We start from the raw sequence: 27616 nt of genomic DNA, 5'->3' as shown, positions 1-27616 counted from the left end.
CGCTTATAAATAGAAGGAGAGAAGAAGGAAGAAAGTAAGAAATAGGAGTGGAAGCCGCAACCGAGAGAGAGAGCGAGAGCCGGGAGGAAGCCAGAGAAGGAGATCGAGAGAGAGAGGGAGAGATCAGATGAGAGCTCGCTGGAGCCGAGAGGGCCGTCTGGAATGGCCGAAGTCGGCCATGGCAGTAGCAGCGAAGCTGCTGTTCGGCAGCCATGTCCAACGACCAGCAAGCATGGCGGTGGATCGAGGCGAGGTGCGGCTCGCTGATGGTGGCGCGACGGTCGACGGAGGCTGCGAAAGCTCGGGAAGCGGCCGGAAGCAGTTGAGCCGCGGCCATGGCAGTGAGCTCCAGCAGGCCGACACGAGTAGGGGAAGCTATTACAGGCAACTGCAGTGAGCGGCTGGTTCGCGATAATGGCGAGCTGGTGCGGCAATCCGGGAGGCCGAGGCGGCTGGTGGAGGAGGCGCTGGCAGCAGCGGCGGCCGCAGGCGGTGCTGGTTCGGCCATGGAGGAAATATAAGAAAGGAAGAAGAAGAAGAAGAAGAAGAAGAAGAAGAGAAGGAAGAAGAAAGAAAGAAAAAGAAAAAAAAAAAAAGAAGAGGGAGTTGCAAGTCGCGCAGGAGGGAGCGGGAGGGGGAAGAAGAAGAAAGGGAGAGAAAAAAAAGAAAAAAAAAAAGAAAAAGAAAGAAAGGAAAAGAAAATAGGAAAATGATGGAAAAAATTCTAGAAAATTCTAGAAAATAGGAAATTATATTTCGGTAATATCCCAGAGATTTTGGCCAGAAAAATGGCCTGGGCACGCGTTTCAAGGATAGGGCACGCATACCGAAAAAGTCAGAGATGCTAAGTCAAGGTAAGTAAAATTTTCTAGAAAATTTCATAAATTCAAGAATATTATTTTATGAATTTTCGTAGTGAAATATTTGAGAAAATATTTTAGAAATATTTAGTTTGGATTTATTGAGGAAAAATAGGAAGAAATAGAGAGAAAATTATAAAAAATGTCAGAAATTATGAAAAAAATAGGTTTTAATGTTTATTTAAATAATTATGGTGGTTAGGATGCTTTGAGGCTTAAGTTGAAGTGACTTGTCAAATTTTGAGGTTGGCACGCAAATCGAGGCGATGCACGAGGCAAGGCACGGATATCGAGGTAGCCCGATAAGCTTGAGAAGGTAAGTGGTACTCCCCAATTAAAGTTAGTTTTATGGAAAATGCTTGGTTTGTAAGTGGTTTATGTCCTCGAAAATGTTTTCATCATATTGACATGCCCTGATATGTATCCATCATGTAGACTGCATACATGACATGACTATGAAATGCATGAATACACGTTGATATCATTGATCACTCTCATTTGAGGCTGTAGGGAGTACGAACTGGCACCGCTACTTTACCAAGGGTGCACCCATACACCTCGTCTTCGAAAGAGGGGGCCACAAAAATGGTAGATAGCATGAGGGGTGCAGTTGACACCTACGAGGAAAGACATTGTATTCATGCACGAAATATGTTTTCTTTACCCTTACTTAGATGATTCATCATCTAACTTGGGTTTTGTCCCTGGAATATTCAAACGTTCCAGATGGAGATTGTAGCAGATACAAGGATAAATGAGGCATGAAATGACATTTAGCAAAGTGCATGAAGAGTGAAATGTATGTTATGTAGCCCATGTATTTAAGTTCTGCTACTTTGAATTCTGAATGTTTTGAGGAATGTTGATGTATATCCTTGTGGTTAATGAAGATATAAGAATTGATTTATGATCAATGTTAAGATATTAGGTTTCGATCTTACTTTCGCATTTGATGTGTATAGTGATTCTCTTTCGAGATTAATGTATGGGAATTCTGGGACAAATTCGAGGAATGATATGGTTTAGCTTTAGTGTTTAAAAGAAAAAAAAATTATTGTACCGGAATTGTCCCAAAATATAACACGCCCGGGAAAGCGGGGCGTTACAGGGGGACCCAGTGCGTTGCAGCCAATGAGTGACCTTGGCGAATCCCACATCGGTTGGCTAGGAGGGGGTGATGGGTTATTTAAGTTCGAGCTAGGCATCAACCTTTGAAGGTGGTGCCTAGATCATGACAAATGGTATTAGAGCTGACCTCCTGTTACAGGATGGTAAAGCCAGCATGTGAGGGAATGCATGTGTTCGAAGGAGAGGCGGACCCGATGCATTACAACTGGTGAGTGACCTTGGCAAATCCCACATCGGCTGGCCAAAAGGGGGTGCTAGGCTATTTAAGTCCAGGCTAGACATCAACCTTTTGAAGGTGGTGTTTATGTCTTGACAAGTGGTATCAGAGCTTGTATAAAAAAATTGAAGAAATTTTCGGGCGTTACATTGTGAGAGCAAGTTGCAAAAATGCAAGAATCTATGCTGCAAAATGCAACCATCTAATCAAGTCCTCATTAGATTAGGAAATGGGCAAACACAAGTTAGCACCAAATCAAAATTGCAAAATTAAACACATAAACCAACATGGAAGTGAGCGAGAGCTGATGCAGAGAACGAGAACCAATGTAGAGAGTGAGAGCCAAGGCCAAAAGTAAGGTTGCAATCGAATCAAGCTGAGTCTTTAGGCTCAAGCTTGGACCCTTAAAAGGGTTATGGCTTGGCCAATTTCTAGGGTATTGTGCTCGAGTTGGACACAAGCTCGATCATCGAGATGAAGTGTAAAAACCCTATAAAACCAAAGAGATCGATAGGAACATTAGTTAAAGAAAAGAAAAGGAAAACCTACAAATTTTACGAACTAACTCCAAAGAATCACACCAAATTTCATTAGAAAAAAAAAACCTAGAAACATTACAGAACAGTTCCAAAGAATCACAAATTTCATCAGAGCAAGACCAAGGCACGGTACAAGACAATAAATCTTCAACAGCGATTACAGAGACTTTGAGAACTTCTAAAAGTGGCTAGGAGTGTCACACTGATTTGTTTGTGCCTTGTGAGTTTTATCTTTTTCTATTTATATGGTTTTTCCTAAATTGCTCCTGATGTTGGCTCCTGAGGAAATGAGGTGGGAAGGAATTTACTAGACCATTAGTTTCCTTACCTTCCTTAGTCGTATGTCGTGTTTTTTTTCTTTCTTCCCCAATTTTAGTTGGTGTCAAAACTCGCAACTCTCTTTCTAGTTGGACAGTTTTGGATATCTACAATCCTAGTGTAGTTCTTCATTCTATTTATTTTTGGCAACTGCACAAATCAATAAGAGAGCCCAAGTTTACAACCAGTTAAAGAATGGAAATTGATAGAAAAACAAAAATAAAGCGAACAGGCAAAATCAAAATCCAAAATTTTCTAGTCCGACAGTATCTACAATACAGATTAGAGTCATCGAAGTTACAGTGGGAATGACAATATCATTAATTTTTTTCCCTCTCAAAACGGGCTCAGACATGATATACAATCTCCTAAATTTCATATATAACACGACATTCAAACTCAAGACTCTTCACCCTTAAAGCCTCAAGTCTTGATAAAAACCAACCAACCAGCTAACTTTCTGATGACAGTAATGGGAGAACAGGGATGGCAACAGAAAAAGGAAGGGGACAAGCAAATGAACACACGTTATTACATAATATACGAAACATATATGATTAAATTATTATGAGCTTCACTGCCTTCCAGATAGTTGGTGTATTATGAGTTTCACCGCCTCATATCTCTCCTTCCTCTTAGGATATTGAAGAGGCAAGTACACAATACAAAATAGCATACTTAAACGAAAGAGGATTCCGAGGAAAATACTTTTTGTTTCCATCTAACAAGATTCCAAACCAGCAAGCATTTTTTTTGTAACAAACCAGCAGCATTGGTTAGGGCTCATAAATGATGGTAAATATGTTTTGAATTAAATTATACAATACCAAGGAAAGAAGCTACGACACAACATTATAGCTCTAGATGAACAAACATTCAGAAATAGTTTATAAATTAAATTATGGTAATATAAGGATATAATCGGGTTGATAGATCCCTTATTGTTTATAATCAAAACTAGGACAATATTTACATAGATAGAGACCGATTCTCATTCCTTTTTACACATGTCGGGACCAGCCACAACATGCTAAGGAAATTCATTGCGTGAGATTAATCTAGGTACCAAATATCAGGCCAATATTTGGCTTATATTTATTAAATTTAAACAAAACTAGGATAATATTTACAAAACATTGGATGTGACTTGGAATGGCAACAGGGTCGGGATGAGGCTGAGTTTGATGGGTTCAATTTGAATCCCACCAATTGCAGGAGAGGGAGAATATATATATATATATATATATATATATAGAGAGAGAGAGAGAGAGAGAGAGAGAAGGATACAGAAAGATTAAAGGAAAAATTTACAGAAATTGAGAGGAACTTAGGTTGCAAGAGATGTTCTACATACTTAGATAGGTACAAACGTACATAAATAATATATGTCATAATGTTTTAAGTTGGTGTTGGACAACTCAATGTATTTGTCTTTATTTTGTGTTGGAAGTTCTACAGAGAAAATGCACTTAATTAGGGGCGGATCCAGAAATCTATGTAGGGAGAGGCTAATTTTTTTTTTTTGAAGTATAAAATTACATATCACAAATTTTGAGGTGGACTGAAATTTTTTTTGACTGAATTATTATTAAAATTTATTATTTTTTACATTAAAAAATTATTTTTAATTGTGAGCTGCCGTGAACTTGCACTTAATGGAGAAGATAAATTATTTGTAAGAGCAGTAAGAGAGGTGTCTTAGAAGAAGAATACTATTCAAACAGGAAGGAAGGAAGATGAGAGTTAAGAGTGAGAGCTAATTGCGAAATGCAAGAATCTATGCGACAAAATGCAACCATTTAATCAAGTCTTCATCACATTAGGAAAGGGCCAAACACAAGCTAGCATCAAATCAAAATCACAAAATCGCAAAATTAAACAGTTAAACTGACTTTGGAGTGAGCGAGAATAGATCTAGAGAATGAGAGCCAAGAGTAATGTTGTAATGGAATCGAGCCGAGCAGAGCTTCCTTAAGCTCGGGCTTGACTTGGTGGGCTAGTTTCTAGGCTTGAGCTCCATTGTTGCCAAACTACAATAATTAAATTTATTTATCTTGGTATCAGCTAAAGTAGAATCCTTCACCGAGATAGAGGGTCTGAGAGATATCGTGGGCGAGGACAATTAGGTCAAGACTGGGTTCATAGCCTAGGAGGCCGAAGCTTCAAGAGCCCAAATGGGGTCCTCGAGGCCTTCGAGATGGCTAGCCTAGATGGGTTTTCAGGGGGACCAACAAGGGGTCCCAAAGAGTCTTCGAGGAAAAAGCTCTTAGCGTCCTCAGGGAGCAAGGTCCTACCTTAGTCTGTAAGCATAAAGGACGTCAGAAAGGCACGAGGGAGACTTCCCCACACGGGCCCTCCAATGCCTAAGTCAAACAATAGTTCGAGAAGAATGAGAAGTGTGTAGATAAATATCTAATGTATGTATGTAGTGTATTCTGATGGCCCAAAGAGGGTGTTCTAGATGGGATTTAGAGAGAGAAATAGTAGGGCTCAAATGATTTCGAAAAGATCTGCTTTCCTTAGAGGAGACAAATATATATATAAATGATAGATGGGGCCCACGGTCGAGTCTTCGAACTCTTTTAGGAAATGCGTTAAGGAGGCCGGAGGGTCTGGAGACGTCTTCAGGGTTGAAGTGCCCCGATGGCTATGTTCGGGAAGTCCTAAAGAGGGCTCTGGGGCCACCGGGTGGCTCTGGTCCAAGAGACCCCAAAGTTGTCTTCGGACTTTTGCGAAAATATAAGTCAGACCATCCCGAGGGGACCCATCAGGGGCTCGGGTGGCGACTTCCCCGGAGACTCTCCAAGGAGCATGCATACATAGGGAAAAATTTTAAGACTTAGGAATTTTAAGGCACCCCACAACAAGCTTGGATCCTCAAAAGGGTTAGGGCTTGTCCAGTTTCTAGGGTTTTGTCCTTGAGCTAGACACAGGCTCGATCATGGAGAGAAAAAAACATAAAACCTTATAAAAACAAAAGAGACCAACAAGAACATTAGTCAAAGAAAAGAGAAAGAAACCCTAGAAATTTTACAGACCAATTCCAAATAACACACCAAATTTCATCAGAAATAAAATCACAAGAAATTTAATCAAAAAAGAAAAAGAAACCCTTGAAATTCTACAGACCAGTTCCAAAGAATCACAAATATCATCAGAGCAAGACCAAGGCTTGGTAAAAGATAATTATCCTCGATAGTGATTACACAAACATTGAGAACTTCTCAAAGTGGCTTGGATTGTCCTAGTGATTTGTTTGTGCCTTGTCAGTTTTATCTTCATCTATTTATATTGTTTTGCATAAATTTCCCTACATGTTGGTTCCCAAGGAGATGATGTGGGAAGCAAATTTTCGGAGCCATAGTTTCTTTACCTTCCTTAGTCATATGTCGTGGTTTTTTTTTTTTCTCTTCTGCACTTTTGGTTGGTGTCAAAACTAACAACTCTCTTACTAGTTGGACATTTTTGGATATTTACAATTCTAGTGTAGTTTTTCATTCCTTTTATTTTGGTAACCCACAATCAATGAAAAAGCCCAAGTTTACAACCAATTAAAGAAAGGAAATTGATGGAAAAATAAAAATAAGAAAAGTGAATTGGAAAAATCAAGATCCAAAATTTTCTTGTCATATGTTATCTACACTCAAGATAATAATCATCCAAGTTACAATTGCAATGACAACATCATTAATTTTTTCACTCTCAAAACTAGCTTAGACATGATATACAACCACCTATATTTCATATAAGACGACACTCAAACTTAAGACACTTCGCCCTTAAAGGCTTAACCAACCAACTTTCTTTCTGTTGAGAGTAATGGGAAAACAGGGTTAGCAATAGAAAAAGGAAGGGGACAAGCAAATGCACAGATGTTATTACATAATATACGAAAGATATGTGCTTAAATTATTATGAGCTTCACCATCTTCCACATAGTTAGTGTATTACGAGTTTCAAAGCCTTGTATCTCTCCTTCCTTTAAGGATATTGAAGAAACAAGTACATGCTACAAAATAGTAAGCTTAAAGCAATTATGAAGAGGATTCCAAGGTAGATACTTTTTGTTTCTATATAACAAGATTCCAAACCAGCCAGCATTTGTGTAACAAACAATAAGCATTGCTTAGGTCTTACAAATGATAGTAAAGATATTTTGAATTAAATTTTACAATACCAAAGAAAGAAGTAAAAACACAACATTATAACTCTAGATGAACATACATTCAGAAATATTTTCAAAATTAAATTATGATAAAAAGAGGATATATTCGAGTTGATAGATGCCTTATTGTTCTTATTGTTTATAATCAAAACTAGGACAATATTTACAAAACACTGGATGTGACTAGGAATGGAAATAGGGTAGGGGTGGCGTTAATTTTGCTAGGTTCGATATGGAACCCACCAATTGCAGGAGAGGGAGAATAGACCAAAATATAGAGTGAAGGATACAAATTGAAGGAAAAGTTTACAGAAACTACGAGGAAATCAAGTTGCAGGAGATGTTTTACATATGTACATATCTATAAACATTTACAAATAATATGTAATAATGTTCTTAGTTGGTGTTGGATAACTCAGTGTATTCATCTTTACTTTGTGTTGGAAGTTCTACAGAGGAAAATGCACTTAATGAAGAAGATAGATGGTTTGTAAGAGCAGCAAGAGAGGTGTCTTAGTAAAGAAGATGGAGAATAGTGTTCAAACAGGGAGGGAGGAAGATGAGAGTTAGAGTGAGAGCCAATTGTAAAATGCAAGAATCTATGGGGCAAAATGCAACCATCTAATCAAGTCTTCATCACATTAGGAAAGGGTTAAACATGACTAGCACCAAATCAAAATCACAAAATCGGAAAATTAAGCAGTAAAACTAACCTGGGAGTGAGCAAGAATTGATCCAAAGAATGACAGCCAAGAGTAATGTTGCAATCGAACCGAGTTGATCAGAGCTTTGTTGTGCATAGGCTCGACTTGGCGAGTAAGTTTCTAGGCTTGAGCTTGGATCGTCAAAAGGGTTAAGGCTTGGCTAATTTCTAGGGTTTTTTCCTCAAGCTGAACACAAGTTCAATCATTGAGAGAAAGAAGCGTAAACCCTATAAAACAAAAGAGACCGATAAAAACATTAGTCAGAGAAAAGAAAAAGAAACCCTAGACATTTTATGGACCAATTCCAAAGAATCACACCAAATTTTATTAGAAAGAAAATCACAAGAAATTTAATAAAAAAAGAAAAAGAAACCCTTGAAATTTTACGTACCAGTTCCAAAGAATCACAAATTTCATCAGAGCAAGACCAAGGCTTGATAAAAGATGATGATCCTCGATAGTGATTACATAAACTTTGAGAACTTCTCAAAGTGGCTAAGATTGATCTAGTGATTTGTTTGTGCCTTGTCAATTTTATCTTCATCTATTTATATTGTTCTGCATAAATTTCCCTACATGTTGGTTCGATGTGGGAAGCAAATTTCCAGAGCGATAGTTTCTTTGCCTTCCTTAGTCATATGTCGTGTTTTTTTTTTTGTTTCCTCTTCCACACTTTTGGTTCGCGTCAAAACTAACAACTCTCTTACTAGTTGGACATTTTTGGATATATACAATTCTAGTGTAGTTTTTCATTCCTTTTATTTTGGTAACCCACAATCAATGAAAAAGCCCAAGTTTACAACCAATTAAAGAAAGGAAATTGATGGAAAAACAAAAATAAGAAAAGTGAATTGGAAAAATCAAGATCCAAAATTTGGTTGTCTTATATTATCTACACTATAGATAATAGTCATCCAAGTTACAATTGGAATGACAACATCATTAATTTTTTCACTCTCAAAACTAGCTTAAACATGATATACATGAAGGGGGACGCTAACTATTGGTGCATAAATGCAAGGGTTTAACCTGTTTTCAAAAACATTTTTCGAAAACATAAATAATGAAGTGGAAACAAATATCAAAATCACCTTGCAAGACTCGTTTCCAATGACCATTTGCAATACCTCATAGATATACCTCACAAATGGTTTGTAGGTCAATGTAGAGTCTGAAAAACTCTTAGGCAGTAACCGTTGCACCTCCAACCTCCTCCCAAACAGCAATCGATTAGACTAAATCGTCCCCCTAAAACATGAGAGGCCTAGTTAGTCCACGCTTCGGTGAGTGGATGATTCCCTCAATCTACTCCATGTGCTAGCCAGAGAGAGTGAGGGAGATTAGGCTAAAAATGGGGTTCAAAGCAATGGGAATCCAACACTATAACAGTCTCACTATTATGATGGATTTGCTACAATAGCAGCAATATCAAGGAGCAATGGATTAGAGGCAAAGGTTCTGAAGGAAGGCAAAAAAAAAAAAAAAAAAACGAGCAAGGCCGAGAGGCTTGATGCAACAATTGCAAAGGTTAAGCTCTACCTCATTCTTCTTCCTTTTGGCTTATATATGGAACCCCCAACAAATTCTAGACATCCAAGAAAGGGTAACACGACAAGGGACTAAGAGGGGGCAAGGAGACAGAGGGAGATGCGCCAAGGATGCACGTCGTCCTTCCCTCGTCCTCTCGTCATCTGCCTTTGCCACGCATCCAAGGAAAAAATTATAGAAATGACAAATCAGACATGCGATTTGCTACCCTCTGCAACACAAACAGTCGACTATTCCAAAGGAACTGTTGACCATTTGGCTCGACTGGTCGACAGAATTGGTCGACAATCTTCAAGGGTTATCAACCATTTTTCATCCCATATGACCAAGTATCTATAAATTGCATCTAGGCTCGCCATTAACTCTTAATGACCCTTTCACCATCTCATGATGAAATAAAGGCCCTCGTTAACTCTTAACGACATGCTTGTCAACTCTTGACAGTTGCTTATTATTTATTCAATCTTTTAGAACCCAATCCATTAACTCTTAACAGTGACATCATTAACTAAAAATAACGATTTCAGCTTTAACTGCTCAGTCAACCACCATACCTAGATATGCGTGTGACTTTCAAGGTTCACTACTAAGTAGCAATCAACATACATCAACCACTTTGACGTTAACCAAACATTTTGGTCTACAACGAAGATATCTCCATCTCCTTGATATACCCCAAAAGACCCTAAGTGATAACTAGCATTATGTCAGGGCGATCCTACTAGTAAAAAAGTCTTACTTCAAATAGAACCTATTTGGGTTTCCAATTCTCGTGTACTATAATCCTTCCATCAAATAACATCTTGATCGAGTGAGAGTCATTGACTGATCAAACTCACTAACTCGATAGCTATGCCAAAATTAGTGTTATGTGATCAAGATGACACATTGAAACTCCTTCTAACATTAGAACACTTTCCAATTAAGTGTACCCTGGCTAAGGGTTTCTTCAATCAGAACCACCATTGATTGCATAGGATGTTCACCTCACGTCGGAGGTCGATGGATGCCATTAGCAATGTAATGGCCCACCTCCCAGAGCTCCCGCTAGCAAAGGAGATCTATGAGAGAGTCGTTAAAGATAAGGTATAGAAACAATCCAACAAAAGCCAACCACATGGACAACACAGAAATCACAAAATCTCATATATATGCATATGCATTACTGAGTCATTACAGTGCTCACTTCGGGCTTAACTACTCATACGTTACAAAATATGAAAAGGGCTATTAAAAATACAACTCAGCTCCCAGCCTTCAAAACAACCCTCAAGGTTCTTCAAGTAAGTGACGACTACACTACCTGGCACATTTATTTATCAAAACTACAACCGAATTCATCAGACGTCAATCATCTTATTAAAGCAGGTGTAAGGTGATTATACTCGCCAGTGTGCGAGTGCGCGTGTAATACAATTTTAAATTTATATTTCGGTGAGTCCGAATCGGTTCACAGGCAGATTATTTATGGTTTAAAATAAAAATCATAGAATATTTGATTTTATGAGGTGATTAAGATAATCTAAAGGCAATAATTAAAACTAAACTAGCACTGAATTTAAGCAGCTTAGGTCAAGATAATTTTAGTGTCAAAACCAATTAATTCCTGATTTAATAGAAAATATCAATAATATTTATCTAAATTAGGTTTTGCAGATCTGTCAATAATTTTAGTTCAAAATAATGATAATTCTTGTTTAAGCAATCTCCATACATGGCATGAAAATTCTAAGTTAAGCAATTACCATAAATTGAATTATATTCCACAGACAGAATTTATAAATACAGATTAATCATTTGGGCTTGGGTATGAAAACATTTCCAGGTCTAGCAATCTCCATACGTGGCATGGAAATTCTAAGTTAGGCTTATGCTCCAATCCAAACTCAAAGATACAATATACGCACACTACTCAAATTAAATCAGGTTAATATTACACATTTGAAGCGCAACTTTCTTTGAAAATCATTGACGTTGGACAATGTCCTTACCTTAACTCAAGATTGGATTTAGCTACTCATCTTCATTTGAAAATAAATTTGCAGGAATTTAAATGACCATAATTAAAAGACAATATTTAACCGACCATATAGGCAGTGTATAATTAAAAGACAATATTTAATCGACCATATATGCGGTGTATAATTAAGAAAAAATAATTGAAAGATAATATTTAACCGACCATATAGGCAGTGTATAATTAAAAGACAATAAGAATAACATAACACAACTATATGGAAACTAAAGTTTGAAGATTTGAGAGAGAAATTCTAAGAACACAACTATACAAAAACTAAAGTTGAAAATTTGAGAGATAAATTCTAAGAATACAACTATGCTTTCATTATATAAAAAATTGGATGGTTCCAAATGCACCCCAAGTGATCTATTTATAGCCCACAAGATGCAATTGAGACCACACAATATATATAATTTAATAATACAAAATATCTAATTTAATAATAAAAAGAAAAACAAAATACTTAATTTAAAAATACAAAGATAAATAAAATATCTAATTACTCAAAAAGTTCGGGCCAAAGTATAGTTCTTGAAACTTCATGACTTAATTTAAGCGATGATGTAAGCAACTTGTAGGACTTGGGCTTTTCCTTGTTTTGGGCTTGGGCCTTCTGTGTTTTGGGAGACAATATTTAATCGACCATATAGGCGGTGTATAATTAAGAGACAACAATTGATAGACAATATTTAATCGACCATATAGGCAGTGTATAATTAAAAGACAATAAGAATAACATAACACAACTATATGGAAACTAAAGTTTGAAGATTTGAGAGAGAAATTCTAAGAACACAACTATACAAAAACTAAAGTTGAAAATTTGAGAGAGAAATTCTAATAACACAACTATGCTTTCATTATATGAAAAATTGGATGGTTCCAAATGCACCCCAAGTGATCTATTTATAGCCCACAAGATGCAATGGAGACCACACAATATATATAATTTAATAATACAAAATATCTAATTTAATAATAAAACGAAAAACAAAATACCTAATTTAAAAATACAAAGATAAATAAAATATCTAATTACTCAAAAAGTTCGGCCCAAAGTGTAGTTCTTGAAACTTCATGACTTAATGTAAGCGATGGCATCATTCCAAGCGATGATGCAAGCAATGATGTAAGCAACTTGTGGGACTTGGGTTTTTTCTTATTTTAGGTTGGGCCTTCTTTGTTTTGGGCTTGAGCCTTTCTTGTGTTGGGTTTCTAATCCATATATTATATTTATTTTTTTATTTTATGTATATTTTTATATTAATATTTTTAAAACTGCACGTAATCACAAAATGCATAATAATATTCAATTTAAACTATTTTAAGATCAAAATAAGGGTGAAATTATAACAAAATTTTTATAAAATTAACCACTAATCACACCCCCCAACTTAAACATTGTTAGTCCCATAGTAATTAAACTTTACACTAGCCAGTATTTATTCACAATAAACGCATGAATATAGAAATTTCAAATTCGAAATCGAAATACATAGAATAGAACAAGCTATCTGTCATACAGTCGAATATTCTAAATTAGATTTCGGTCAAAGGTCATACAATCTTAGGAATGACAATTAGGATGACCATCATTCTACCTTACTCCCTCGAAGTTTTAACTTCAAACCTTACTATGGATTTTTCCTCCAAGAAAATGATTCCTCAGGTGTACACACAAGAGGGTGCACCGTTACAAGAGTAAATGCAAAACAAATTCAAACTCGGTGTCATTGCAAATACAAAGAACGTATTTTCATGAAAGAATGGGGAGATTGACATAGCTTCATGACTGGAATAATGACCTAGATGAATATCTTCTAAATTTAAACAGAATTCCCTACTCCGAACTCGAATCCTGAGATCACATGATTTATAGCATCAAGAGGGATCAGATCGGGTTGTAATTGGGCTATGAGGTTAGTACGGATTGTCAAAAAAAAGGGTAAAGTGTGCAAAGGGTGTGTCGTTTTTTTTTTCTTTTTGTTTTTTTGTTTTCGACATTAATCTCAAACTGGACATATTGTTTTCTTCAGCATTTATTTTGAAACACTTGTGCTGAATAGCTAAGAGAACTTTTTTTTTTCTTTTTTTCTTTTTTTTATGTTTTTTTGTTTCTTTTGTTTATATGAAAATACTGAGATAAACTGATTAAAAAAAAACACACCAAGTTGGACAAACTTCATATGGTTATAGGTTAGACGACGGTAAGGAAATGAATTATGCTAAGAATAGCTCAAATGGGCTAGCAATGGGGGTTAATGTAAAGAAAGAAAAAGGTTAATAGGCCCAAATTGAAAGAAATTAATCCCCCTATCATGCTTCTACAAAATGACGTTACTCAATCAACTAATTTAGAGTTTAAAACCAGCTAAATTCATCCGCTATCATACTAGACATTCAAAGCAAATTGATGTTTTGAAGCTATTAAATAGATGAGATAAACAATAAAGCGCATTTAGAGTAAGTGTTATTTCACTCAGAATTAACGATTATTAGGCTCAAACACTCACTTGGGTAATAGTCTCGACTTTTATTGAGGGATCATGCAGTGCGCTAATCAGCTAATTACCATTGCCTTTGACTTTATGACCGATAAACCAATTTCTAATTATTGAACATCCGATGCATGCAAGTCACTTATTCTAATCCCATACATCTACGTTTTCAAATAAGAAATTAATGCATTCATGATTCATATTGCAATCTTAACTGGCTATCAGTGTATAACTCCAAAGCTTTAGGGATAGCATTATTTAAAGCACACAATTTTTTTTGAATAGAAGTAGATAAAAGTAAACAATTCACACAAAACTACAAGCATGCAATTGCAAATTCATAGTTAAATATAGACCAGATAATTCATAAATATACCTTACTCCCCCCAACTTGAATTACAGTAATAAAATAGGATTGTTAAGAATACCTGTAACTCCACAAGTTTGTAAGTTTACTGTGAACTGTTAATTCTTCAACAAACAAGTGAGAATACCCTACATATATTTTTTATATTTTTTTCACATCGAAATAAGAAAAATTCATGCAAGTCATATAATAAAGAGATGCGTCTCAAGAGTACAAAAAGTACTCCTTACTCAACCATCTTATCATAGACTTGCCTTACAGGGATAAATCTAAATTAATCGGACCCCTTTGATGCTTGCTTCCAATTGCCTTAGACCAGTCTATCCGAGGCTCGTAAAGATCGTGCTGTGGAACATAAGCGTGTAATTTCTCTAGCAGCTCCTCAATGGTGGATGCAAAAATGAGAATCTTTCTTACCAAAAGAGAAATGAACTTTTGTTCCATAGCCTGATCAAGAAAAAAGAGCAACCCATCAAAAAGATGGTTAACATTTAAAAGTCCAATGGGTTTGGTATGGAGATTGCTCTTGGCCCAGGAGATTATACAAAAAGATTTCTTCAAGTGTACCAAAACCTCCTGATAAAACAATGAAGACGTTTGACTGATAAATCTTACAAGTCATGCGCTTAGACATATAAGTCGTTCTTATAAGTTGACTGCGTGTAAACTCGAAAATCTGTGGATCAGCCAAAAGGATTGGCATTACACCTACCACATATGATTTTCCAAGATGTGCAGCTTGTGAAACACATCCATTCAAACCACAACTTCCCCCTCCATAGACCAAATTTATTTTTTTTTCTCTCACAATTTTAGGCCAAGTTCGCTTGTTGCAAGTGTGTAACAAATATCACTCCCAAGTTGAGAGCCACATAGCACACATATGGTATTGATTTGACGAACTAGCTGGCCTTCCATTTATGTTAGTTCTTTATGTATACCCTGAAAGTAGAACTAGTTAAAGAGGTTTATCGATCAAAAGTAGCTACATAGAAATTCAACAAGAAATAAACATAAACAAAAATCATGCGCATATACAAGTAGTTGTGATTGTGTCTCACATCTTCCTCTGGTTTTACATCTAGAAACAGCTTAAACACCTTCTATGAAGTGGGGATAGGCTTCACATCCAATTTTCTTAGAAATTGGCAAACAAGGTCAATTATAATCAAATTCCCAAGACTATAGCGTTGGTCGTCACTTCCAAACTGGGTCCATAAAAAAAGAAGTTCTCGTTGCACTATTCCACACAGATGCGTCTCAAGAGTCAATCGGATATCATCCAAAGACTCCTTACTCAGTCCATTCTTTATGAAACTAATTTTATCTTCTCGATTTATGGAAGTACACCCCACAGATTTGTATCGTGTGTTACAAGTCCATCGAGCACATTTGTGACAACCATTTAATCTTTCCGCTCTTCATTTTTTCGAAAAACTACTATTTCCCAATCCTGAAAAGTGCTTAAAACTAGATGAGGATTCGTTAGCTAATCGAATTTTTGCTTCAATCAACAAACGAATATCTTCAGGGATATTTTTACATATCAACATCCTAAGTCTTTCACACCTAGTGGCATAAATCTTTTTCAAATCATTTTGTGGGAAAGATGGATAATACTTGCAAATTTTCGAGAGCTGAAGATCCATTTTTTTAAAAAAAAAAACACAACTATAGTAAGAGAAAAGTAAAACAAAACTATGAATCTTACAAAAGGGACGAGAGTACCTGATCGGAGAACAACACAAAGGAGAGAAGACTAAACTCAAAGAAGTGTGGCTTGCCTCATTCAGATACGGGGTCTCTTATAGGGCAGTGGAAGTCACCATTCCAACAACCACACTTGGCTCAAGGCATGCCACAAGTGCAGGGTCACGTCTGACGTCTCCTTTTTTAATGTTCAGCACTTCTTTTTTCAACGTTCGACGTTTCTTTTTCAACACTTGTCGTTTCATTTTCTTTATAGGGCAATGTGTCATTTCCTTTATAGGGCAGTGTGATTACATTGCTCGAGAAAAGTGGTTGCCATCAGCGATAAGTTTGTCTCCATCTTTTCTCTATCTTTTTTTTTTTTTGTATATATATATATTTATTTTAAAAAAATAAAAATTTTATTTTATTATATATTTTTATTTATTTTTTTAGAATTTTTTTCTTTTCTTCCAGTTAAGGATTAAATAAGTGGTTGCCCACCTAATCGTATAATAACTCTCATTCATTACACCACTTTTGAAGTTATTTTCAAAATTATGTAAATTGATTTTTCTCATGAATGCAAATACATATTTTGAAAATATGTCATCCGAAGGTGTTGGTTTTATTACATCAGAGTACGGCACATCAATTTGCACAAACACCTCACACATGTTTGGTTTAATTTGATCCCCAATAAGATAGACTAGCCTAAAATACATAAATTTAGGCTCAAATGTAGATAGACCTATGGTATCTTCACATTTTGGCTCTCGAATTTTATCCTCTTCTTCCTCCTAGGCTTCTTCTTTTCTCACATCATTTTGGTGCAATTTTTCTTCTAAGATTGCTCGTACCATCCCAAGGTCATCAAGTCTCTTAATTAGTTCATCATTCCTAGGGATGAGTGTAAATTGGACCGACTATTGACCTATGGGTGCATTGAATGACGATTCCTCCCTAAGACATTGACCTAAGAAATTTTGATTGGGTTGGTTTGGAAACATGTTAGGTTCACTCACGCTCAAGGTCTGTGTAAACTCGGTCAATTGTTCTAAAATGTCACCTATGGCCCTAGTGGTTTGTTCTTGAAGTTCGACCACTTGTGTATTAAAACTCATTTGACCTTGCATAAACTCTTAAAGGGTGTCCTCTAAAAAATTTTCATCCTAAGGTTGATAAGCATAAGATCTAACCCCTTGTTCTAACTCGAATTGGTGAGGTGGTGGAGGAAAAGGTTCATGAGATTGAAACACAGAGTCATTGCTCCAAGGATAATTCCAATGGTCATAGGAACTGGGGTAATCAGTGTAAAAATTCGGGTCATAGCCCGACAGATAAGAATTCTCCCTCTGACTCTAGTTAAAAGAAAACCTCCCCTCACTGGGATCAAGATGACCAAATGCATTAGAAGTTACAAACATGCTAAAATATTGAGACATAGAGAATATGGAAATAATAATTCAACGGCAGATAATGATGTTAATGAATCAATTAATATTTCAATAATCATACCTGACCATAGTCTCTTGCACTGTTTAGTAACTAAAAGTTATATAAATATTTTTATTATTATTTTTTTAATTATTTTTTAATTTATGATTTTTATTTTTTATTTTTTTTCAAATATATATTATATATATATTAGAAAATAATTTTTTTAATTATTATTTTTTTATTTTTTTTAAACAGTAAAACAACAACAAAATTCAACCAAATTTAATCTCTCCGGCAACGGTACCAAAAATTGACTGCTACGCTACCCTGCATATTTATTTATCAAAACTATAATAAAATTCATCAAATGTCAATCTTCTTATTAAAGTAGGTGTAGGGCGATTATACTCGTTAGTGTGCGAGTGTGTGTGTAGTACAATTTTAAATTTATATTTCGGTGAGTCCTAGTCAGTTCACAGGGAGATTATTTATGGTTTAAAATAAAAATCATAGAATATTTGATTTTAGGAGGTGATTAAGATTATCTAAAGGTAAGGATTAAAACTAAACTAGCACTGAATTTAAGCAGCTTGGATTAAGACAATTTCAGTGTCAAAACCAATTAATTCTCGATTGAATAGAAAATATCAGTAATATTTATCTAAATTAGGTTTTGTAGATCTGTCAATAATTTTAGTTCAAGATAATGATAATTCTTGTTTAAGCAATCTCCATACATGGCATGAAAATTCTAAGTTAAACAATTACCATAAATTGAATTATATTCCACAGACAGAATTTATAGATATAGATTAATCATTTGGGCTTGGGTATGAAAACATTTCCAAGTCTAGCAATCTTCATACGTGGTATGGAAATTCTAAGTTAGGCTTATGCTCCAATCCAAACTCAAAGATACACTGTATGCACACTGCTCAAATTAAATTTTAGGTTAATATTACACATTTGAAGCGTAGCTTTCTTTAGGAATCATTGACGTTGGACAATGTCCTTACCTTAACCCAAGATTGGATTTAGCTACTCATCTTCATTTGAAAATAAATTGGCAGAAATTTAAATAGTGGGAATTAAAAAATAGTATTTAAAAGACTATTTAATCGACCATATAGGTGGTGTATAATTAAAAGACAATATTTAACCGACCATATAGGCGGTGTATAATTAAAAAACAATATTTAACCGACCCTATAGGCGGTGTATAATTAAGAGACAATAATTGAAAGATAATATTTAACCGACCATATAGGCGGTGTATAATTAAAAGACAATAAGAATAACTTAACACAACTATATGGAAACTAAAGTTTGAAGATTTGAGAGAGAAATTCTAAGAACACAACTATACAAAAACTAAAGTTGAAAATTTGAGAGAGAAATTCTAACATAACTATGCTTTTATTATATGAAAAATTGGATGGTTCCAAATGCACCCTAAGTAATCTATTTACAGCCCACAAGATGCAATCGAAACCACACAATATATATAATTTAATAATACAAAATATCTAATTTAATAATAAAAAGAAAAACAAAATACCTACTTTAAAAATACAAAAATAAATAAAATATCTAATTACTCAAAAAGTTCGGGCCAAAGTGTAGTTCTTGAAACTTAATGACTTGATGTAAGCTATGACATCATTTCGACCCATGATGTAAGCAACTTGTGGGACTTGGGCTTTCCTTGTTTTGGGCTTAAGCCTTCCTTATGTTGGGCTTCTAATCTATATATTATATATATTATATTTATTTTTTATTTTATATATATTTTTATATTAATATTTTTAAACCTGCATGCAATCACAAAATGCATAATAATATTCAATTTAAACCATTTTAAGATCAAAATAAGGGTGAAATTATAACAAAGTTTTTACAAAATTGACCAATAATCAGTAAGGAAGACGTATGTACACACATCTACCACAAAACTCACCAGCGGCTATACCTGTAATGGTCTGCCTCCCGGAGCCCCCACTAGCATAGAGAAACTGTAAGAGGGTCATTATTTAGATTATATAAAACAATTCCCACCAAGCACCTAGCAAAGGAAACCACAACACACGACCTTTCATAGCCATCCTCACATAGCCAACCTCACGATTACACAAATTAAGTTCTTACGTAACCACATATATCATAAGATAACCCAAAACTGTATAGCACCTATTGTTCTAAAAAAACAAAAGTTTATCAACCTTACAAAGCAAAAACTACAACCAGGACCCTATCTGTTAGAGAGCTCTGCACATGATACTATGACCCGAAAGACTGTTCTCAGCACCACCAAGCGAACCTGCCAACTCAGGCGTCCCCCTTACCTGGAATGATGGAAAGCAAGGGTGAGTTGCGAGACTCAACAAGTATATTCAAGAACGAAGGTTGGTAAAGCTTAAGGAGAATATCCCGATACAACTCGCACATCATGTGCCCAAGGCATACCAATGCACAGCATGAACCATAAGACAAAGAATAACCGCATAAATAGACATGCACATAATGGTCCTTTAGGCCCACATAAAAGACACCAGCACCCAAGTCCCTGACAAACCTCCCGTTGCTATGAATTGGCAAATGTAAATACTCAGTGCTCCATCGTTGAATCCAAAGCTTTCCCGCGTCAGTCCCTCTGCCCGTGAATCACGTACGCAGATCTTCATATCCAATCAGGTCTTTCCTCGGGACCTTCCCGAGCTAATCTAAAGTCTTCCCTTGGGTTTCCCCCGAGTTAGTCTAAAAGCCGAGCTGAAGCTCCCCCAGGTCGGTACTCCCGTTACTCGACTCGGCATGATACTTCTGCCCGGTATAATAGTAATAACAATAATAATAATAACCGCGTGTAATAAAACCATGCAATGCACAAGTAAGAATGCAATGGCATAGTAAGTATAAACGTGATACAAAGGTCCCATAAGCCAGGCATCAGGTCATGCTTCGCCCACTTAGTAATACACATTCAATGCAGTGCTCGTGCAAGACGCACCCTAAACACCCCTAAGATGCTCGTGCTCAAGCACTCACAGGATATGACCCCCCATTAATGCAATTCCCAAATGCCGACACGCACTGTCAGCATAAGACTTTAATTAGATAATAAATAAATTCACAAACAAGAGACCTATTTGGAACCTAACCCACCCAAGTGTGGCATCATTCCCAAGAAAATGGGGCGAAACAAAGCCCCATGTTGGTTAGCGAGAAATATCACGGAAGGTCATTTACTTAGCTTAAAACTATCGTCAATAGACTCATCAATAATACACAAGTCATAAAATGGTTGACATGCGTATTTACACAATTAATGCGAGGAACTGGATCATGGTAAGGGAGCGAATAAAAAACGTAAAATGGCAAGGACTTGTGTAGAGATCAAAGGACACAAAGAGAGGATTAGGAACTTGCCTTTAAACTATCGATTCTCGTCTTCCCTACACTCTCACTGCCAAGTAATACATTTATAGCAAATAATGAAACCACGACCCTAAAATAATTAAATTTAACCGTGAAAAATCCATAATTTAACCATGTAGAACTTTTAATAAATTTTCCTACTTACCTGGCCACTTTAAACACTAAATAAATCTAGCTTTTCCTTGCAATCTTAGATTTTCCCCCAAATTTCCTCCTTCTTTTGCTGTTGATCAGCCCCCTTGCTTCACTGGTTTTTCTGCTCATGAACTACCAGAAATGGTCTTTAAAGGAAAAAATGAGTGGCCAAAACGTGGCCACGTGGCGGTCGCTAAGGTCGCTGCTAGGCAACCATTGCCTTCCCGAAACGACGTCATTTTAGGGACGGTTTGTTGGAAAATCCAGCAATTTTTCCCCCAGCCTTGCATGCGCCTCCATGGATCGAACCCACATCCCTCGCTTGGCCTTCCTCGAGCTCGACCGTCTGTGCTATATGCGTCCTTCACCCTATATACACCTCCATTAATTTTAAAGTGACCTCACGGCCACTCCGAGAAATTACACTTAAGCCCCCCAAAATTCTGGAAACCCCATTTACACCCCTATTAATAATTACACTTATACCCCGATTTTACCAAATATTTGCCCATTTCCTCAGCACAATATAAATTAATATTTTTCCTTAAATCCTCAAGCATTTAATAATCACCTTAAATACCATAATTAATAATTATTATTTATCTTCCAAAATTCTGGAATGTTATAGTCTTGCCTCCTTAATAGAATTTTATCCTCGAAATTTGTGAATAGTCTCTTTCTTTTTCTTTTTTTTCAAACCCAATCTTCTAATATCACCCATGACCACCGACATACAACCTGAGACCATTAAAGAGCATAACCCAACAACCCACGATCACCTATTGTGCACATAGTCTTTCCCACTCATGTTACATCTTCCATCAGAATCGCAAACTAGTAATAGTAATGCAATGAACTCTGAGGGTCAAATCAAGTCATACATCAATTCAGGATATAACTAGTAGGTAAGTCAAGATGACACTAGTAAGGACTCAAACATCTGGATTAAATTAGGCGACGAACATGTACGTTAAGTAAGGTCTGCCCTTGCTACTTGCTTATGACTAATCCTAACACCCACGAAACTCTGAGCCTACGACAGTGTCAACTGGGAGTCTACTCCTAGCACCACTGGCACCTCCGACTCCTGAACAGATCCCTACTCCTGATCCCTAATCGTCGATCTCCACTCAGGGGAATCTGCAGACAACTCTTAACTCGGTAACCCCTTTTTCTAGACTCATAACATTTCACTCCCATACCCACATCTTGTCTTTGTGAATGTGTCCTCTTGACATAGCTCGATTGACCACAACGGTAGTACATATTATGCTTGTTACTAACCCGATAGGGTTCGCTATGCCACTTGCTGTAGAAGGTACATCTACGGGTGCCCACATCATCCCGACCAGTTCTCCTCCTCTTCTTGCCATTTCTACCTTAGTCATCACTTACCCCAATCTGAATCACTAGCCCACCATCACTGTAACACCCCACTTTTCTCTTACCGAGCGTGTCACTATGCTGGGGTCCAAAATATACATAAATTATTTTTTTCTTTCTTTCTCGGTACATAACTTAAACCTCAAGTACCGAATTCCAAACAAAATCCCCAACAAATCATTAAAAATGCGGAAGCGATAATCGAAACCTGATATGGTACATAATCAATTCACTTTATTTATAACATGAGAATCCGTACCTCGTTTAACATCATATCCTCATTATTGAAATACATAAATACATGGAGATTTCATAATATTCAAACAAGGCTAATCATCAATAAAGTATCAGCTAAATCATATCCGAGTCAGCTCGCTGAATCCATTGGCCACGCCATCATGTGCCGTCATATCTCAACCTGCTCCTTACCTAAGCTATAAGTCTGAACTGGAACGTTGAATGTTCTAGGGGCATAACCCATTAGAAGATGAAACTTCTAGTGAGGGTCCAAAACACATATATGAATGCATGATGTGATAACATGAACAACATTTGCCCTTAATGTAACTTCCCAGGCTCACTAGCCCGGCATGGAATCCTAGACAAATCCCGAACCTCTGCAGGATAAGCCTAACGTTATTCCATCATTGCCCTAGGGGAATTACGGCTACACTCTGGGGGCAACATCCCATTCCCATGCACAAATATCAATGTGACAATAATATCGTGCCATGCAATTATCACGACTTTCCATGCAATATGACAAAATGAATATTGCATTTATAACAACTGCATATATGACAACAATATCATGAATATAAGTTCTTGTGAGAAAACCACTCACAAAACTATAGTTAGAATAGGAAAACTCGCCTTTGCCCTAAAGATCAAGACACCTTGAAAAGCGTGCGTCACCTCGATATGCGTGTCCTACCTTGATTCTCATGTCAACTCTCAAAAATTACACCAATCACATCATCTCGATCACCACAATCATAAAATGATATTTAATCACTAAATATCCTCAATATTCCATTTATTTCATTTTCCCTTCATTTTCTCTCATTTTTCCTACCTAAAAATCCCAATAAATGCCTCGGGACTATTTTCTCAAATCTAATTTCACAACAATTCATCATAAGCTATGAAATTCAAAAGAAAAATACTGGACTTACCTGGGTGTTGCGTTTTCATGCAAAACGAGGCTCTTTGGTGTGGAAACCAAGACATCGGGAATCCCAACTTCAAAACTTTTTGCACGGACTCCTGTAAAATAATTTTCCCGAATTTTTACGATTTTTTGTAGAATTTTTGAGAAATCCACGTGCCTACACGCGCCCCAACAAGCTAGGGTGAGTGGCCGCGCGTGTTAGCCACTCGCCGGTCGTCTTCTCCGGCTACGCCGGCGTTTCTAGATTCCTCCAACCCTCAAAAGCCCTTTTTGGATCGATCCTAATGGCACCCATTGCAGCATGAAATAACAACTGGAGACCCCTCAACCGGGCGACCAAAGCCTCGGCTTGGCCATCCGCCTCGTTTTCTGCAACCTCTCAAACAGCCACCAAAATGCTCCAAAGTTTCTAGATATGCTCCACACCTCATGGGCTTCAAAAGCCCCTTATTCTTGAGCCTCAATTCGTTCAAAATTGGGAGAAATTTGAAGCTCCAATTCTCTCACTTTCGACCATCTAAGAACGTCTATTTATAGGCATTTTTGAGAGACCAAAAGCCCTTGGCCGCCTTACCCAAGCCTCTAGGTGTCTCAACCTCCCCTAGATCGACCCGTAAACAACCCTAGCCGACCACAAAACCAAGTTGCAGTCGTGCAAATATTCGGCCACTTTCGACCATTTTTCTTTCTACTTTTCTGGCTAACCCATTGGCCGTTGTCGGCCAGGCCTTTACAAAAGTTGGTCCCACGACCACCCTCATGCCATCTCGTGCCTCAGATAGCCGGTCGGCGACCATCCGTGCCATGGTCGGATCCTCATTGGCAAATCTTTGAAAAATTTCACTTTGGCTCCTCAACTTTTGGGCTATCTCACTTTGGCCCTTTTCACTTAACCCCTCAACTTTTTATAATTGCATTTAGGTTCCTCAAGTCCTAAAAATTTCATTTGACCCTCGAAGATTCCAAGAATTTATTGTTTTGACCCCCTCAGGCAATTTCTGAAAACTACACTTAGGCCCGAATCTCCGTTTTTCCCTTAAACTGATTCGTTTCTTCCTAAAATCACTGAAGGGTTGTTCTTTATGAAAAACCAAAGCCCCCTCAAGTTTTCGTTGACTTTTGGGAAGTCGTCTATAACAATTCGGTATTGCAGCTTAATTGGCAACTGCATTTTAGGTGTACCGAAAACTGTTCCCGATCCGATTTCTTTCGATACCAGAAATCCTATCTCGGGGTGCTTGTTAATGCAACATCATTTTCCTTTGGTATCTCGGCTCCAGGACACTCCCGGTAGTTGATTCGATCATCTATACAGTAATAAATTATCGTTATACCCTTCATTTATCCTTAAATTCCATTTTTACCCTCAAGATAATTTACCCTTGAGTCCTTTAGAAATTTCTCGGGTATTACATTCACCCCTCCTTAAAGAAATTTCGTCCTCAAAATTTTCATCAGACCGTTAAGGTAACTAAGACATAACATAGCTCATTACCTGAATACCTCAAATCAAACATCTATTTGATCCTTGACAAACACCTCGGTTTGCGTTCCTTACACGTCTAATGCTTACAAGCATACCGTGTCATTCACATAATTTCCTGTTGTGGCTCCTTTCAGACGACCACACATCTTTCAATCATTTTAGGCACGCACATTCTACCCCGAAACTTTTGAGAATGCCTTCTCGCATTTCAAAAATCATAAACCTTGGGCTGGCCATATCATCATTCCATAGACAAGTACACTTGTCAACCACACATGTCTTCCATATCTCGTTCACCAAATCCAGCTAAACGACCAGGTTAGCCATAAAAATAGACGATCCCTTCGGCACTACCATCATAGTCAGCAAGCTAACAAGCCTCCAACTTCATCTGACACTTACAGCTATCCACCAGGTCCTGAGTTGGGCACCTATCTGCCATGTGCCCGGTGATACGAAGTAGTGCAGTCGTAGTCCTTAAGGAATTCCATCAATCGTCGCTACCTCTCGTTCAGCTCCTTTTGTGAGAACTCATACCTCAAGTTCCTCGTGGTTCGTGAGCACATCAAAATGTCCCACCATTCCGTTTCGGTAGTGTCTCTATAACTTTGAGAGCACATACCACATTTGCCAACTCCAAGTCATATATTGGGTAGTTTTCTTTGTGTTTTGGTGTAATCCACACGTAATTATTTGGTCATGTTGCACTAACATGCAACTTGATCCTTTTGAGCTATCACAACTCTTACTACTTCTGGCAGTTCATTTTCATTAGGCTCTTCTTAAGAGTTATATTATGGACATAACTATTCCAGAGTGTCCAACCACTATCTTCTGACAATAGCTTGTCGAAACATCTTATTTCGAAGCATCTTAGTATTCTATTTCGAAACCTGATTCCCAAAAATTTCATTTTGAACCCTACACTGCTTCATGTTTCAGAACATAGGGTCGGGACTATAAATACCCGAAAAGCCCCGAACTCAACTTTCGATTGTCCGGATAATTTTTTTCTTCTTGCCAAAATCTCCAGAATAATAAAACACGTTTTTCCCATAAAAAAGAGAAAATTATCCTTTCCTTTATTATTTATTTTTATATTTTTTTTCTTTTTTTCCCTTTTCCTTTTTCTTTCTTATTTCTTCTTTCTTCTTCTTCTTCCTTCCTCTGCCGACCCTGTGCGCAAATAGCCACTGGCCGCCGCCGCCTTCCAGTGTCGCCACCACCTCCGACGGTCATTGTCGCCTCCTCCGCAACTGCCTCCAGCGCCTGCTCCACCATCGGCCGTGAGCCACCGTGCGACTTCTCCGCACCCCAACCACCAGTCACAGCTCCTCCCCGCCATCATCGCCTGCCTAATCGGCCCTCGTGTCGGCCAGATCCATCACGCTGCCACCACTGCCAGCCCTTGTGCAGCCACCGGACCTCGCTTGACATCCCTCGGCCTCCACTGCGCTATCGTCGTCCTTGCCGGTGCTGCCAGATCTGGGTCGATCCGACCCGACTAGGTCCAATCTGACCCGACTCGACCCAACTCGATTCGCTTCAGGTTTGACCCTTCCCTGATTCGACTCATTAGATCTGACCCATATCTATTTGACCCATCCATTTAGATCCGACCCATATCTAATTTATTTAGATTTAGCGAGATCTAGATCTATCATGTCAAGGCACAACCTGCCATGGGGTAACATACCAAGGCCCCGGTCCTAATGCGGTGCCTGCATAGTCTTAAATAGAGGATGTAATTCACAGTGCATCTTTGCTCCTTACTTCTGTTGTGAGGATGGTATTGCTCGTTTTGTCGCCATCTGCGATGTTTTTATTATCAAGAATGTTGTCAACTTCCTAGCTCCGCTTCCAGTCAGCGACCAATTTTGGGCTTCCAATACACTCCTCTTTGAAACTCAAGCCCAGCTTCAAGATCCTGTCTATGGCTGTGTATCTCACATTCTTGCCCTTCAGCAGCAGGTTAGTGAGTTGCAAGCTTATCGAGCTTATTTGCAAGATTCACTATTCGCATATTATTCTTCGTATCCCCAACCTATTCCTCAACCGAATCAAAACCCAAACTGGAATTCCGATCTTCCTATCATCTCAGAGGATGTCCCTCATCCTAGTTTCTCAGAGGCTACTCTTCCATCTTACCCTGGTGATACCAGCAGTAGCCAAATGCCACCCCTAGATGACATCGATGAGTTAGGACCTGTCATGTTTAGCAACCGTCGTCCTCACTGAGCATTGGCATCATCATCAGTTTTTATGGTTTCCTTTTTCTTTTTCTTTGAGTAATTGTAGGGCTTGATTTCCTGTAACTGTTTGAACATATGGAATGAATATTATGCTTTTGAATACTTTAACGTTTCATCCCCTTGTCTTACCCTCGATTGTATATTAATCATCAAATATCTCAGCCTTTTGCAGCTGTTTTAATAGTTCATCAAATCGAGGTAAAAATTATCGATTCTAAATTATCGCCTGATAATTCGCATCTTAAATCAACCCACACATAGCTA

At 37.4% G+C, this 27616-nt stretch overlaps 1 protein-coding gene across 1 annotated transcript; it reads left to right on the top strand.

The window, feature by feature from the left end:
* Positions 1–414: 414 nt before the first annotated feature.
* On the top strand, positions 415–27338 carry LOC127811151 (LOB domain-containing protein 18-like). The gene is made up of 2 exons (XM_052350859.1): positions 415–498; positions 26856–27338. The coding sequence occupies exons 1-2, from the start codon at positions 415–417 to the stop codon at positions 27336–27338; spliced, it is 567 nt and encodes a 188-aa protein (XP_052206819.1).
* The last annotated feature ends 278 nt before the right edge of the window (positions 27339–27616 follow it).

The sequence above is a fragment of the Diospyros lotus genome, chromosome 10 (genome assembly GCF_014633365.1).
Source record: "Diospyros lotus cultivar Yz01 chromosome 10, ASM1463336v1, whole genome shotgun sequence".
NCBI lineage: Eukaryota > Viridiplantae > Streptophyta > Magnoliopsida > Ericales > Ebenaceae > Diospyros > Diospyros lotus.
The sequence above is the reverse complement of the archived record's forward strand: the minus strand, read 5'-3'. Positions and strand labels throughout refer to the sequence as shown.